The sequence below is a fragment of the Rhinatrema bivittatum genome, unplaced genomic scaffold (genome assembly GCF_901001135.1).
Source record: "Rhinatrema bivittatum unplaced genomic scaffold, aRhiBiv1.1, whole genome shotgun sequence".
Lineage (NCBI taxonomy): Eukaryota > Metazoa > Chordata > Amphibia > Gymnophiona > Rhinatrematidae > Rhinatrema > Rhinatrema bivittatum.
This window is the reverse complement of record NW_021820878.1, coordinates 28,537-44,899: the sequence shown is the minus strand read 5'-3', so window position 1 is coordinate 44,899 and position 16,363 is coordinate 28,537. Positions and strand designations below refer to the sequence as shown.

The window sequence follows — 16,363 nt, the reverse complement described above, 5'->3', positions numbered from 1 at the left end:
TAGGACCTGCAAGTAGGTCTTTTCTGATGATGGCCCGCAGCGCGGGATGGTCCTGGAAATACTTCTTCTCAGTGGTGCTTGTGTAGGATATCTCAGGTAGAGGCCCATAGTACAGAATAGGCCGGAGATAGTAGATGGATGTACACAAGGCAATAGAAAGCAGATGGTAACCCACAGTGCGGGGTGCCCTGAAGAATACCTTCTCTTGTTGGTGTCTGTGCAGGCGATATCCGGTAGTGGTCCACAACGCGGAGTAGGCCAGATGCCGGTGGCAAGTTGCACAAGATGGTATGGATCCTGTAGTGGTCCACAGAGCGAGGTAACCCGAGAATCCACACAGTGAAGGTAGAGACAGGTGGAGAGCAGGCATTGTACTCACTCGGCACTGAAGAAGTAGATTGAAGCGTAGGCACTGAGAAGACCTGGAACACAGCAGGGCCAGGTCGTCCAAGGAAACGATGCAGGACTTACTGAAAGAAAGCAGATGCAGTGAGAGAGGCCCTCTGAGGAGCAGATAGCCCTGAGTGTGAGAGAGGCCCCTGAGGAGCGGGTACCGAGAACACTCAGACAGGAACAGCAACCAGAGTCGTAGGAAGGCGGAAAAGCAGGACTGGAATCCTTGCTAACTCGTTGTACTGAAGGTCAGCTGAGCTTAAGTAGTAGAAGCGGGTGACGTCATGCAGTGGGGACGCCCCTGAGGTTCCCGCCATGACGCGCTCAAGAAGGGGCCAGGTGTGTGCACGCGTGCCCTAATTTACTCCAGAAGTAAGATGGCTGCCAGGAGCGCCCACACCATCCCGGGAATGCCATGAGGGTCGGCATGGAGAAGCGGAGACGGCTTTCTTCCCCAGACTGGAAGCAGAGGAGAGAAAAGAGGTGAGCAGTAGAGGTTGCAGCCGCCTGCGACCGATGGTTGCAACAGCTTTATATGGTCATTTAGAGCCCCATGATTACATTCCTATATATTGTTTTTCCAATTCAATACTGGAAGCATATCCATACCTTACAAATATTTATATTACTTTGATTATTAACTGGGCCAACTCCTTCAGCTGTTGAGTATGCATACAATGTGGACAGATAGCTGTTGGACATTTCATTCCACTCCTTGAGATACTAAACAAACTATTTTTGTATTTACAAATGCCACCAAGTGTCGGTATTTCCTATGGCAACCCTCTGCTTCTGTTGCAAATTTGTGTGTGCAATGGGTGGGAACACTAGTGGACACACCTTCTGTTAGACCCAAATGTCTTTCCTCATAGGGAATGGAACAGCTCCCCTATGAGGAAAGACTAAAGAGGTTAGGACTTTTCAGCTTTTAGAAGAGACGGCTGAGGGGGGATATGATAGAGGTATTTAAAATCATGAGAGGTCTAGAACGGGTTAATGTGAATCAGTTATTTACTCTTTCGGATAATAGAAAGACTAGGGGGCACTCCATGAAGTTAGCATGTGACACATTTAAAACTAATCGGAGAAAGTTCTTTTTCACTCAATGCACAATTAAACTCTGGAATTTGTTGCCAGAGGATGTGGTTAGTGCAGTTAGTGTAGCTGTGTTTAAAAAAGGATTGGATGGGGAGCCACGTGATGTGGTGATCTGGGATAGACGCTTCTAACCAGGCTCCAGGTGGCAGGCCCTGCATTCTTTTCATCTTCAGGCATCCGAATCCTTTTTTCGGCCAAATACATATTTGTGAGTACTGCATATGAATATCGATAGATACATGAGCAAATTGCCTGCGATTATGCCCGCTACATTAGCAAGAAAAGATAAAGAGAAATCCAGGCCTATAGATGATAAAATGGCCGCCGGAATGGATAAGGCAGTTCCCGGCCTGGCAGACGATGCGACCATTGTGACCCTTACTACAGCATTTACTGCGGCGCTTACAGACAAGTTAGATAGGATTTCTGAGCAAATTACCACTTTGCAATCCGCGTTTGCTGAAATACCCCCACATATAGACGCTTTGGAACTTCGTGTCTCAGCGATGGACGACAAGGCTTTAGCTGTGGAACACCACATTCATCAACTAGAGCAAACGGTTCAAAGCCACGAAAATAAATTAGATGAATTGGAGAACCGTTCATGCCGTAATAGCTTACGGTTTGTGGGTTTGCCAGAGTCGATCCCTGACGCTGATCTGGCTAAGCAAATTTCGCAATGGCTTCCCGGCGTCTTGGGCCTTTCAGAACAATGCGGCGCTCTTAAAATAGAAAGAGCACACCGATTGGGATTTCGCACCGACGGCAATTCGCAATCTTGAGTGGTCATCGTACGTCTACTGGATTTTGCGGACTGGCAGTCTATTTGGCAGGCCTCCCGAAAAATCTCACCTTTGCAATATAATAACGTGCCAGTGCGGATCTTTCAAGATTTCTCAGCACGGGTGGCTGCCAAACGTAAAGAATTCGCACCCAGCTAGCAACGAAGCAAATACGATTTGTTTTTCAATATCCCGTGAAGCTTCGCATCTGGAGCAATGGACAATTGCAAGCATTTGAGTCAATCTCGGAGGCTCAACAATATGTTAAAATCACCCTGGCGATCACACCGGATTAAAAAGAACTTCATGATCTACAACGGCTATATTACAAGTCAGCATCTGTTTTAGCCTTATTACCAGTACCATCTTGGTAGCCTGGATGTATTTTTGGCTGGACGTTTCTAATGGTCTAGAGTAAGAAACACTTAACAGTTCTTCTCTTTCTTTGTTGGGGCCTGTCACCTGATCACACCTTATGGCTCCTGCTCTCGATAGAGAGCGTTTTGAAACCTTTGAAATGGGAAGGGGAGATGGGGGGAAAGGAGAAAATGGGGGGGGGGAGGGAGGGGGGAAGGGGGGAACTCACTCTAAAGATGGGAATCTTCCATATCACATTGTTTTGCGGAGTAGTTTATGGTTTATATATGTCCTGATTGGCTTGTATATAATTCTGCTTAGATATGGGGACACTGTTTTGTTTTGGTGGCTGTTTATATTTCATGGTTATGGTTTTGGTTCCACTATCCTTCAAATATCCTGTGATTTCCCATGTATCCTAGTACCACGTATGACAGTCTACTCTCCGGTATAAACCCTTTCAAGATAAAGAAAATACATTCAAGTAATACTTTATTGCCTTTTTTTAAATAGAAAGATGAGCAGTTAAGCTAAAGATAAATACATTGATGGAAACCACCCCTTAACACCTCAAAAAAAAAAAGAAAAGAAAATGGAGATTAAAAAACCCTAAGAATTTGTTTGATTTTCCAATCGATGGGAAATAAATTACTATGACTGAAAATTTCAATAAATGAGATGTACAAAAATCAGACCATTTGTCCCTTTGATGAATCATGTCTGAAAATATCATTCTAGCAGGACAAATACCAGATTTCTATGGTTACTAACCTAGGACTTAAGAAGAGATTTCGCTTTGTGCAGCTACTGCTCAAAATCCTTCTTTGAACTCAGAAAAACTGTTTTAGGTGGTTAACAGCATAACTATGAGCAACAAATAGGATTAAAAGCCTTTTTTTCCCCTAATTAACTTAAAAAAAAAAAAAACTAACTGAAAAGGAGGAGTAATTACACCAATCGCTGCATACCAGGAATTTTTCCCAAGCAAGCCATTGTGTCTAGTATAAACTGTTATGATTTACCGTTCAATCAACTGTGCAAAAAAACACAAGGCCTGGATCTGTTTTCATGCAGGATACATTAAGAAGTGCGTTTAATGTGTTGAAATATGGAAACCTGTTGCATACTTATTTTTAAAGAATAAATATTATCAAAAGGGAACGACTAGACTTTGCTCTGGTTGTAAGAATGTTCCAATTGAGGGCCTTCTTTTTGTGCAAAAAAAAAAAAAGAAGTGCCCATTTTAAAATACAGTGCAGCATTTTTAGGTTTCTTAGAATGTTTTTGTAGTTCTACACCCATCTGATGTGCCATACTGCCAAAAATGCAAGGAAAAATAAAGAATGCTTCTGAATACTTAGCTAAAAAACACCTTGGCACCAGGGTATCATTACCAACACTATTTATATTGACAATACTATCACCCTTTCCCCTGCCTATCCTCCATTTTTCATTTTGTCGTATATATATGTGTGTGAGTGTGTGTGTGTGTATGTATTATAAAAGGTATCACAGTGTCCCTTACTAGAGACATCTGAGTCCTTAGAGACACTAAATGATGCGGTCACAATAGGAGTATATACTATATAGTTTTCTCTGACAATCCCCAAATGAGAGGTGGTTCTCAAGAAGTGCGTTCTACATAACTCATGAGCCCACTTGGGATCAGGGTGCTTTCTTCTTTCCCATCCTGTCCTAGCAGTATGCTGAGGCTCAAGGGAGAAGCATTTGGGCACCCAGGAGTGGGAGTTTCTTGAGGTCTTAGGTGATCTTGAGCCTGAGAAGACATTTAGGAGGGATGGGTGAACGAGGAGTTAGTTCCACACTCCTTGGTCTGTTTAGAGTGTCTTAACAGTGGATTTTTCCTTTGGAGCACTGCCCATCAAGGAGAAAGTCTATAGAGTTGCTGTCTGAAATGGATTCAACAGGAACTCATCTGTTTTTCTTCAAGAAAAGTGTTTTTCTTTAAAACAACTGATCTGCACCAAGTAATTCAAATACCAATAAGGGGAAAAGCCCAGCATCAAGTTCTTATAGTTTGGATTAGTCTTCCTTATATGCATCACTTTTCACTTGTTCATGTAGCTCCGTCCCATTCCAGTTCTGGGCCCAAGGGCACATGGGGAAGGCCACAGACCACGCAAGGCCCCATGACCTCTTGAGGGTCCCGGCTAAGTAGCAATTTGTACAAGGATATTCAGCAGCATAGCTGTGTTACTGAATATCCCATTTAAGTTATCCGGATAAGTCTTATCCAGCTAACTTAAATAAATGTTTAGTTTTGAATATTGGGCCCTTAAGGTTTTCTACTCACAGGGGATCTTCTTGCACATCAGTCCAGGCACTGTCAAAAAAGACACTCTCCACATCAGTGCTGCAGTTCAAAATAAAAATCTTTACTGAGTGATGGCAGGGAAATCAAAGTCCAAAACGATGCACAACAGAAATCAAAGTCCACAGTTACAAAAATTAAATTCTTCCAAAATAGGTCAGCTCTTTGGGATGGGTAATCCTTACACCCTGGGCCCTCCCATTATCTGTTTGGCAACTATTATCTTTTCCTCCAAAGTCTTTGCTTCTTTCTCTCACTCTTACTCTCCTCTTTGCAGTCTCAGGCTGGTTTTGACTGAACCATTCTCTGACTCTGGTGAACTTTCCCAGACAGGCTGCCCCTTCCTCTGGCATCTCCCAATACACTGATCTACATACTCTCCAGGGAAATCTTCTTTCGTTTAGAGCTTCCAACTTCACTCTGGTAGACTTTCCCAGGCAGGCCATCCTTCCTCTGACACCTCCTAGTACACTCGTCCCCATTGCTCAGGACCCTCTTCTTCAACTTCTGGACTTGCAGGAAAATCTCTCCGAGAATCCTATCCTTCAAACTTCTCTGGACCCTTTCTGCGGAGAGCAAGGCCCTCCAACAGGACTCCAGTTCTTAGAATCTTCTCCTTAAAGCCTCCTACTTCATATGGGAGCAGGGGTTTTATACTCTTCTAACATCCCTCCCAATGGGGTGTGGTGCTCCTCTTTAGCACACTGACACTACACTGACATCATAGGCAGGCAAGGTCTGGTGACAATTCTGTCATACTAAGGGCACTCAGACCAGCTGAAATCACATACTGCACATTTATAAGGGGCAGGGACATTTTCCTAGGGGCAGAAAATGGGCACCTCCTTAACATTCACACTAAATTTCATCTGCCATTTTGTGAAGAGTAATCCAAATTATGGGCACAGTGTGTGATGCTGGGCTCCATATTAGGTATCACCACCCAGAAAAAGGTTCTTGGAATCAATGTGTAAAATACTTTGAAATCCTTAATCCAGAGCCCAGCAGCATCAAAAAAACAAACAATCAGGGTCCTTTATTAAACTGGGATGTGCCATTTTCGCATGAGATAAGGCCCTAATGCACGTCATACCGGCCACATCGCGGTGGTACTATTTAAATCAGGGGAAGGAGAGGAGTATGGGCAGGGCTTGGGTGGGGTTCAGGCCTGGCAGTGCCGCGGGCAATAATGTTTTACACATTATTGCCGGCAGCGCCGTGGGAAATAACACCACCTTTTCCCGTGGCGCTATGGGGGCGATAGTGTGTGGCGTGGCCGCACCGCGGAGGGCAAAACTGCACCGCCGCAATGCGGCCAGTTGCACACTGTCACCCCCTCCCCTTTTTTTTTTGTGGGCCATCATTCCGCTGTACTCATCGCAGAATGATAAATCCCCCTAAATGTTAGATACTGTTAGGAAAGGAATGGAAAATAAACCAGAGGATATCATAATGCCTCACTATCGATCTTGAGTATTCTGTCAATTTCTGGAGCTAGAAAAGGTTTAGAGAAGGGCAACCAAAACATTAAAAGGAATAGAATAGCTTCCCTATGAGGTCAGGTTAAACAAGTTAGGGCTCTTTAACTTGGATAATTGAGACAGTTGAGAGGAAATATGATAGACGTCTATGAAATCATGAGTAGGGTGGAATACGTAAATAGGGAATAAAGATGTGCCATATTCAGTTCAGTTAGAATGGACCAAACCAAAAAGAGCTTACCTCAAAAATACTAAAAAATTTCAAGGTATTTTCATATTAGTTGAAACATTGAAAAAAAAAGGGCCTCCCTGAGGCTCTCCAATCTCCCTCCCACCCTGTAAAATTCAACCCAGGTCTCAGGCTTGTGCAGCTGGACTGAGCTGGGCTCTGCTAGCACCTCCCCAGGCCCTCTCTGACCCACCCTAAAACAAAGCCCCAAGAGGCCTGGGTCTTCTCAGCTGGACCTCTTTTGAGACCCCCACATACCCTCTTATTGCTGGTCTGGCTAAAAGAATGGTAAGAGCTGGTGCGAAGCCCATTCACTCTGTCTATGGCCCTGGATCTTTATAAATGGCACCGACCGCCTGGAGGATGGCGCCAAAGTGATAACACTTTGGCGCCTATCTCCGCTGAATTTGGTGACATTATATTGTACAGCTGTAAAACTGAAACCTCCCTTCTCCTCGAAATGAAAAAAAAAAAGAATCAAAAATTTTGGGGCTGCAAATTCCTAACAAAATCTTTATTAGCCATGTAGACTTGCGGGAGTCACGGTTTATCCCTGGTTATGAACAAGGATTGGACCTATTCTTTGTGACCTGGATTGGCCACAGTCAGAGGCAGGATGTTGGTTTTGATGGAGTTTTGGTCTGACCCAGTATGGCATTTCTTATGTTCTTATGAGTTCCTTTTTGGTATGGAGTACTTGGTGAAGAAACCCTCAGTATGTGCAGATTGACATTGACTATGATTTTTGGACTGTGTATTCCCTTTTGATTTTCTGTATGGATTGCTCTAGATACATATGTATCGTTTTCCAGTTAATTCATTTGCATCAAGTGACTCAGTAAAAAGATTTATTTTGGAACAACTCCAAATTGATGTGTTGAATGATTTTTTTTTTCGATACTGGAACAGGGCAAGAGGATTCCACAAAAGCCTAAGAGACTTTTTTGTTTTCCGCTCTGTCAGGAAAGTACACTGGGAGCAATAGGTCATAACCTGGCTCTTGAACTCCCCTGTGAGCCCCTGCACCTCCATTCAACCAGAAAGAGGAACTAGGAGTTTTAAATATACACACTGTGGTGCATGCTTCTATTTCAACCTGTTTCATAGAAAATAATTTGCAGAATAACTTACACTGAGAAGCAATCTGTGTATTAGGGAGAGAAAGAATAGTCATGGAAAATTCATCAACTTATTCTTTGGATACTGTATTGCAAATTGATATCACAGACATTTATTCATCAAAAGGTGACTGTGCTGGGATCCAGTCATCTGTTTTCCTGTTAATTTTAATGGCTTAATTTTCACTGAAAAGGACTCTATTGTGAGCACTTTGGGGGCCCAATGTACTAAAATGCATTAAAGGTAACACAGTGTTAATGTCAATTTCACATGCATTAACGCTGTGTGTGTTACTCTGCATTACCATTAATACAGAGTTTACATGGACTTCTGTGTAAAATATATTAATGAGTTGCATTGCATGTAAATACATGCAACAGAACTCATTAATAATAAAATAAGGTTAATACAAATTGTTCAAGGTAATTCAATTTTCATTAGTCCTCCAATAAAACATAAACTTTGTTTGTTTGTTTTTTTTACCCCTGGGGGCAAACACAAAGCCCAGTGTAGGCCATGATAACCCCTGGAACCCATCTATCACTCTCTTTCCAGAGTCCCTTATCTCCTCCCACCCCCAAGGAAGACCCCCCTCCTGCAGAATACTTTCCCCACCCACCCTCGGACAAGAAGGCCCACATGACCCATAGAAAGCCCCCTCCTTTCCTGCTACTTTCTGCTCCTTCTTCGGTGGATCCTTCCACTTACCCCTTCTGAAAATGACAATCCAAGCATTGCAGGAGGGCAGAGCAGTCTCTCCTCCTGACCCGCTGGCTCTGCTACTCAAAATGGCACTGGCTGACCTCATGGACCCTTTTTAGGCATGTTTGAAAACTTAAAAGAAAAGCTTATTAAGTGAGGGAAAGGTCCTGGAGGGGACTTATTATCAGAATGGTTTTGCCGGGCAGGGTAGGTGTGCCTGGTTTGACTGTTGTGGCCTGAGGTGCGGTATGACGTTAGAGTGAGTTTCAGGGTGGAAAGAGGAGATAAGGGGAAAATTTTGCTCTGGGATCAGGTGGGGGTGGATGGGAGAGATGTGTGATTGGGTAAGGCTGAGGGTTCCCTCAAGTTAACTGGCCCTTTAGCTTTGGGTTAGTTAGTGCTGCAGAAAATGTAAACAGTTATAGGCAAAGCAAAATTGCTTACCTTGTAATAGGTGTTATCCCAGGACAGCAGGATGTAGTCCTCACATATGGGTGACATCAGTAATGGAGCCCTATACGGAAAAACTTCTGTCAAAGTTTCTAGAAACTTTTGACTGGCACAGTGTGCCCACTGAGCATGCTCAGCATGCCATGATATTCCTGGCCACAGGGGTCTCCCTTCAGTCTCTTTTGTAGCAATTTGCGTTAGCCAAAAATAAAATAATAAAACGTATCGGACCCAACTCCGAGGGGTGGCGGGTGGGTTTCGAGAGGACTACATCCTGCTGTCCTGGGATAACACCTATTACAAGGTAAGCAATTTTGCTTTATCCCAGGACAAGCAGGATGCTAGTCCTCACATATGGGTGATTAGCAAGCTACAGGCTGAGTCATTCTTGTATTGGACCAACAGTGTACAACTTGTGCAACAGGCACAACAACTGGTGTACTGTTGGGAAAAATGAGGCAGACTGAAATCACGAAAGGTTGGATGCGGAAGGAGTTGGATTATGCTGGAAACAAGTTCTTTAAGACAGATTGTCCATAGGCTGAATCTTGTCGTCTTCCTTGTGGAAACAGTAGTGAGTCGCAAAAGTGTGAAGAGAACTCCATGTTGCTGCTTTACATAAAAGGATTGGCACTGAACGATAGTGTGCTACTGAGGTTGACATTGCTCTTACTGAATGTGCCTTTACTCACCCTTGGAGAGGAAGGCCTGCTTTTTCTTAGCAAAACTAAGAACATAAGAAATTGCCATGCTGGGTCACACCAAGGGTCATCAAGCCCAACATCCTGTTTCCAACAAAGGCCAAAACCAGGCCACAAGAACCTGGCAATTACCCAAACACTAAGAAGATCCCATGCTACTGATGCAATTAATAGCAGTGGCTATTCCCTAAGTAAAATTGATTAATAGCCATTAATGAACTTCTCCTCCAAGAACTTATCCAAACCTTTTTTGAACCCAGCTACACTAACTGCACTAACCAGATCCTCTGGCAACAAATTCCAAAGCTTTATTGTGCATTGAGTGAAAAAGAATTTTCTCCAATTAGTCTTAAATGTGCTACTTGCAAACTTCATGGAATGCCCCCTAGTCCTTCTATTATTCGAAAGTGAAAATAACCGAGTCACATCTACTTGTTCAAGACCTCTCATGATCTTAAAGACCTCTATCATATCCCCCCTCAGCAGTCTCTTCTCCAAGCTGAACAGCCCTAACCTCTTCAGCCTTTCCTCATAGGGAAGCTGCTCCATTCCCTTTATCATTTTGGTTGCCCTTCTCTGTACCTTCTCCATAGTAACTATATCTTTTTTGAGATGCGGCGACCAGAACTGTACACAGTATTCAAGGTGTGGGCTCACCATGGAGCGATATAGCGGCATTATGACATTTTCCGTTCTATTAACCATTCCCTTCTTAATAATTCCTAACATTCTATTTGCTTTTTTGACTGCTGCAGCACACTGAGTCGACGATTTTAAAGTATTATCCACTATGATGCCTAGATCTTTTTCCTGGGTGGTAGCTCCTAATATGGAACCTAACATCGTGTAACTACAGCAATGATTATTTTTCCCTATATGCATCACCTTACACTTGTCCACATTAAATTTCATCTGCCATTTGGATGCCCAATCTTCAAGTCTTGCAAGGTCCTCCTGTAATGTATCACAGTCTGCTTGTGATTTAACTACTCTGAATAATTCTGTATCATCCGCAAATTTGATAACCTCACTCGTCGTATTCCTTTCCAAATCATTTATATATATATTGAAAAGCACCGGTCCAAGTACAGATCCCTGAGGCACTCCACTGTTTACCCTTTTCCACTGAGAAAATTGACCATTTAATCCTACTCTCTGTTTTCTGTCTTTTAACCAGCTTGTAATCCACGAAAGGACATCGCCTCCTAACCCATGACTTTTTAGTTTTCGTAGAAGCCTCTCATGAGGGACTTTGTCAAATGCCTTCTGAAAATCCAAATACACTACATCTACTGGTTCACCTTTATCCACATGTTTATTAACACCCTCAAAAAAATGAAGCCGATTTGTTAGGCAAGACTTCCCATGTTGACTATGTTCCATTAAATCATGTCTTTCTATATGCTCTACGATTTTGATCTTGAGAATAGTTTCCACTATTTTTCCCGGCACTGAAGTCAGGCTCACTGGTCTATAGTTACCCGGATCGCCCCTGGAGCCTTTTTTAAATATTGGGGTTACATTGGCCACCCTCCAGTCTTCAGGTACAATGGATGATTTTAATGATAGGTTACAAATTTTAACTAATAGATCAGAAATTTCATTTTTGAGTTCCTTCAGAACCCTAGGATGCATACCATCTGGTCCAGGTGATTTGCTACTCTTTAGTTTGCCAATCTGGCCTACTACATCTTCAAGGTTCACAGTGATTTTGTTCAGTTCGTCTGACTCATCACCCCGGAAAACCATCTCCGGAACTGGTATCTCCCCAACATCCTCATTAGTAAACATGGAGGCAAAGAATTCATTTAGTCTTTCTGCAATGGCCTTATCTTCCCCTAAGAGCCCCTTTAACCCCTCTGTCATCTAATGGTCCAACCGACTCCCTCACAGGTTTCTTGCTTTGGATATATTTAAAAAAGTTTTTATAATGAGTTTTTGCCTATATGGCCAATTTCATTTCAAATTCTCTCTTCGCCTGTCTTATCAATGTTTTACACTTAGCTTGACAATGCTTATGTTTTATCCTATTTTCTTCAGATGGATCCTTCTTCCAATTTTTGAAGGATGTTTTTTTTGGCTAAAATAGCCTCTTTCACCTCACCTTTTAACCATGACAGTAATCGTTTTGCCTTCCTTCCACCTTTCTTAATGCACAGAATACATATGGACTGTGCCTCTAGGATTGTATTTTTAAACAAGGTCCATGCCTTTTGAACACTTTTAACCTTTGCAGCTGCACCTTTCAGTTTTTTTCTAACTATTTTCCTCATTTTATCAAAGTTTCCCTTTTTAAAATTTAGTGTTAGAGCTGCAGATTTACTTATTGTCCCCCTTCCAGTTATTAGTTTAAATTTGATCATGGTATGATCACTGTTGCCAAGTGGCCCCACCACCGTTACTTCTCTCACCAAATCTGCTAGCCAATTGGATAGAGTATGTTTACCCACTGCTTTACCTGGTTTGTTGGGATCATAAGAGACAAACAGTTGAGTAGATTTCCTGTGGACTGCAGTGTGGTTTATATAAAATGCTAGTGCACGCTTACAGTCCAAGGTATGTAAGGCTGTTTCTCCTGGATGGGAATGAGGCCTTGGAAAGAATGTGGGTAAAACTATGGACTGGTTCAAGTGGAATTCCGTAAGTACCTTGGGAAGGAATTTTGGATGTGTTTCGGAGAACCACTCTGTCATGTAGGAACTTTGTATAGGGTGAGTATGTGACAAGTGCTTGTAACTCACTAACCCTTCTAGCTGATGTAATGGCTATGAGGAAGATAGTCTTCCATGTGAGAAATTTAACATCACAGCAATTCATGGGTTCAAATGGAGAATGCATGAGCCTTGTTAAAACCAGATTCTGGTCCCATTCTGTGACTGGTGGCCGAATTGGTGGTTTAATGTGAGTTAACCCTCTCATAAATCTACTGACAAGAGGTTGTGATGATATAGGTGCATCTCCCATCTTGTTGTGATAAGCTGAGATTGCACTTAAATGTACCCGTATGGATGAAGTCTGGAGACCAGAGTCTGAAAGATGGTATAAGTAGTCTAGTAAAGAAGTAGTGGGGCAGGTGAAAGGATCAATACTTTTTTGGCTGCACCAAAAAGTAAACCTTTTCCATTTTGAAGAATAGTTCTTTCGTGTTGAAGTTTTACGTGAAGCTATAAGCACTTGAGATACATTCGGTGGAAGATTGAGTGGTTGCAAAATCAAGCTTTCAACATCCACGCTGTCAGGGATAGGGATTGAAGGTTGGGATGGCGCAACCGCCCCTGATCCTGAGTTATGAGAGTGGGAGATACTCCCAGACGAATTGGATCCCTGACTGAGAGGTCTAGAAGTGTGGGAAACCATACTTGTCGAGGCTAGTACGGAGCTATGAGAATCATGGTTTCCCTGTCCTGTTGTAGCTTCACTAGAGTTTTGGTTATAAGCGGTATCGGAGGATATGCGTATAGAAGGCCTGAGTTCTAAGGGTGAGCAAATGCGTCCTTGGCTGGTTGGTTCTGCTGTTTGTGTAGAGAACAGAAATTGTGCACTTTGTGATTCAGATGTGACGCAAAGAGGTCTATGGTTGGTTGTCCCCAATGTTGGAATATCTTGGTTGACACTAGGGGGTCTAGAGACCACTCGGGTGGTTGGAGCTGATGACTGAGGCAATCTGCAACTATGTTGTGAATGCCTGCTAGATAAGTGGCCCGGAGAAATATTGAGTGTGTCAGGGCCCAGTCCCAAATCTATGCAGCTTCTTGACAGAGGAGATACGAGCCCGTACCTCCTTGTTTGTTGATGTATCACATGGCTACTGTGTTGTCCGTTTGGATCAGAACAGTCTTGTGCGAAAGGCAGTCCTTGAACGCATGTAGCGCATAACTTATAGCTCAAAGCTCTAGGAAATTTATCTGAAATGTAGCTTTGAGTTTTGTCCAAGCACCTTGTGTCTGTAAATGGCCAATGGGTGCTCCCCAGCCTGAGGTGGATGCATCTGTAGTTAACGTTACTTGTGCAGCCAGTTGTTGAAAGGGCAGGCCCTTGAGCAAGTTGTCTATGTTCGTCCACCATAGGAGTGAAGACTGTAGCTCCTGCGTTATGTGAATAGGGTAAGACATTGGTTGAATGGCTTGTATCCATTGGCTTTTGAGTGTCCATTGAGTGAATCTCATGGCTAATCTGGCCATAGGAGTGACGTGGACTGTGGAGGCCATGTGTCCCAATAGGGTGAGACATTGATGCGCTGTTATTCGTGTGCTCCTTTGTAGAGAACTTGCTAAAGAAGCTAGTGTCTGTGCACGGTCCTGTGGAAGAAAAGCCTTTGCTGTTATGGTGTTCAATTCTGCTCCGATGAATTGCAACAGGTGAGATGGCATACAGTGGGATTTCTGGTAATTGATGAGAAATCCCAAGGAGTGGAGCAGATTTATTGTGAGTTTGAGAGAATTGAGAGCTCCTTGTCTGGTTGGACTCCTTATCTGCCAATCGTCCAGATAAGGAAATACGTGCATGCCCTGCTTGTGCAAGTGAGCTGCTGCAACTGCTAGACATTTTGTGAACACCCGAGGTGCTGAGGCAAGGTCGAAGGGTAGAACTTTGTATTGATAATGTTGAGTACCGACTAGGAATCAAAAGTATTTTCGATGAGGAGGGAATATGGGAATGTGAGCGTAAGCATCTTGAAGATCCAGAGAACAGAGCCAATCTCCTGTTTGAAGTAGAGGTAACAGGGTTCCTAGAGACACCATCCTGAATTTTTCTTTTCTCAAAAATTTGTTGAGATTTCTGAGATCTAGGATGAGACGTAGACCTCCTGTTTTCTTTGGAATGAGGAAGTAACGGGAGTAGAATCCTCTACCCCACTGAGGCTGGGGAACTGGTTCCACGGCCCTGGCGCTCAGAATTATTCTCAAGATATTTTATGGACTATTCATCATTTACAAAAACTATAGTTGCAATACTTCCTCACCTGAACATATGTGAGTCAACAATGTTGCTACAGGGAAGCCCAACCCCTCCCTCTTAATTATTTCAAAGCCCATAAAACAATGATTACATGTATCCTTTTGAAGCCATGTACAGTGATCATTTACATTCATGGTGATCAGGGAAGGTAAAGTAGTAGTTTAACTATATCCATTTACTTGTCTGGGGATTGATAGTAATTTTAAATAGTGTAATACATCTTTGCAGGAAAAGTTAACTTAAAAAGATAAACAAGTTACTAGACGTATTTCTGGTGTGCAATAAGGCACACTTCTGGTGTGCAATAAGGCACACTTCTTTCTTGACCTCACTGTTGTCCAGTTACCAGTGAACCTACAAGCCATTGGAGGCTCTCTGATCAAATCAGAGGGGGTCAGAATGCAGCTGGAAGCCCACGAAATGTAGACGAAAGGAACATCTTTGGTAAATGATTTCAATAGCTGCTTCAGTCAGACATACAAACAACTTGTTGGTGATCATCCAAAAATTCTTCGATGAGAACATATGTAGCTTGCTCTCTGTGACAGGATGGAGTAATAAAGGGATAGATGTGAGCAACCAGGCCTAAGTAGGTAGGTTTCTGTTACTAGCTCAGCTAAGGGGAGCTGTTCCTTTAGCTCTTTAGTAGCATCCCTACTAGGGAACCAAAGTTATTACAGGTTCAAATTCTAGGATTCCCATCACAGGATATCACATCACAGAGTGCATCCCATCACAGGATGTCATATCACAGAGTGCATAGGAAATGTGGAGCCTTTGTACTCATTTTGGGCTAATTCCATCCCCCCCCACGCATCCATCTTTCTCTGCTGCAATGCTTTGGAACTGCACACCTACTTAAATTCATGCCATTTGAACACAAATGCTATGTGATGCCATTCTTATTAATTTTGCAAGCATGAGAGAAATACATTGCAAAAAAATGGAAAAATGCAACACTAGCCTTGTTAGCTAAGTCTGCTTCTCAGTTCTTCCACCCTTCTTTTCAACCTGCAAGTCCCCTATGCATAGACATGCAAGAGATTAAAAGAAAGCAAAGCCATTCTAAATTTGTCACATAGTAAATATCAACTACTATGTATCCTGAAAGTTAACATGTAACTTGCATCTTGGTAAGGTCTTGTTTCTGTCATACTACCTAGTTCATCTTCTCCAAATCCCAAAATGTGACCAGAAAAGAAGCCTCTACAGGAACCACTGTTGCCAAGACATAATGGTTTCTCTTGCCACTGTTTGGTCACAGGACTTTGCTGCAGTTGTAAAAAATTTCTGGAATCAAACACACATAAAGATAAATATATTACTATGTTTGCAGTAAGACAAAAAAACAATGTCAAATAAGTTTAAAAATCACAAACAGTTAAAACAAAAAAGCCTGTGACCAAAATTAGACATATTAAAAGATGTGTATTCCTTTCTCATCCTTCTGTATAAATATTTGATTGTATAACAAAAGAACCTAAAGCACTGAAAACATGGCATGACCATTTATTTTTGTCATTTTCTATTAACGAATGCATCTTAGGACTGTAAAGCTAAGTTCAACATATACAGTCTGTCATTCTTCCCTTAGAGCCACCTGCCTGCAATTACCTTTTCAGAGCCTAAAGAACCCTATGAAACTCATGGGCAAGGTCAATGTGACTGGATTGAATCAAGTCACTGGCTTTTATTTCACCTCCATCCCAGATGCCATTTGGCTTCTCTCTCTCTCTCTCTCTCTGTTTCTCTGGCCAGAG

At 42.6% G+C, this 16,363-nt stretch overlaps 1 protein-coding gene across 1 annotated transcript in view; it reads right to left on the bottom strand.

Moving 5' to 3' along the window:
- LOC115082246 (hedgehog-interacting protein-like) overlaps positions 1-16,363 on the bottom strand; it is a 133,694-nt gene that overhangs the window by 99,534 nt on the left and 17,797 nt on the right. The window contains exon 4 of the mRNA XM_029586494.1: positions 15,763-15,893. Within this exon, the coding sequence (XP_029442354.1) occupies positions 15,763-15,893 (131 nt within the window). The remainder of the gene's footprint in view (positions 1-15,762; positions 15,894-16,363) is intronic.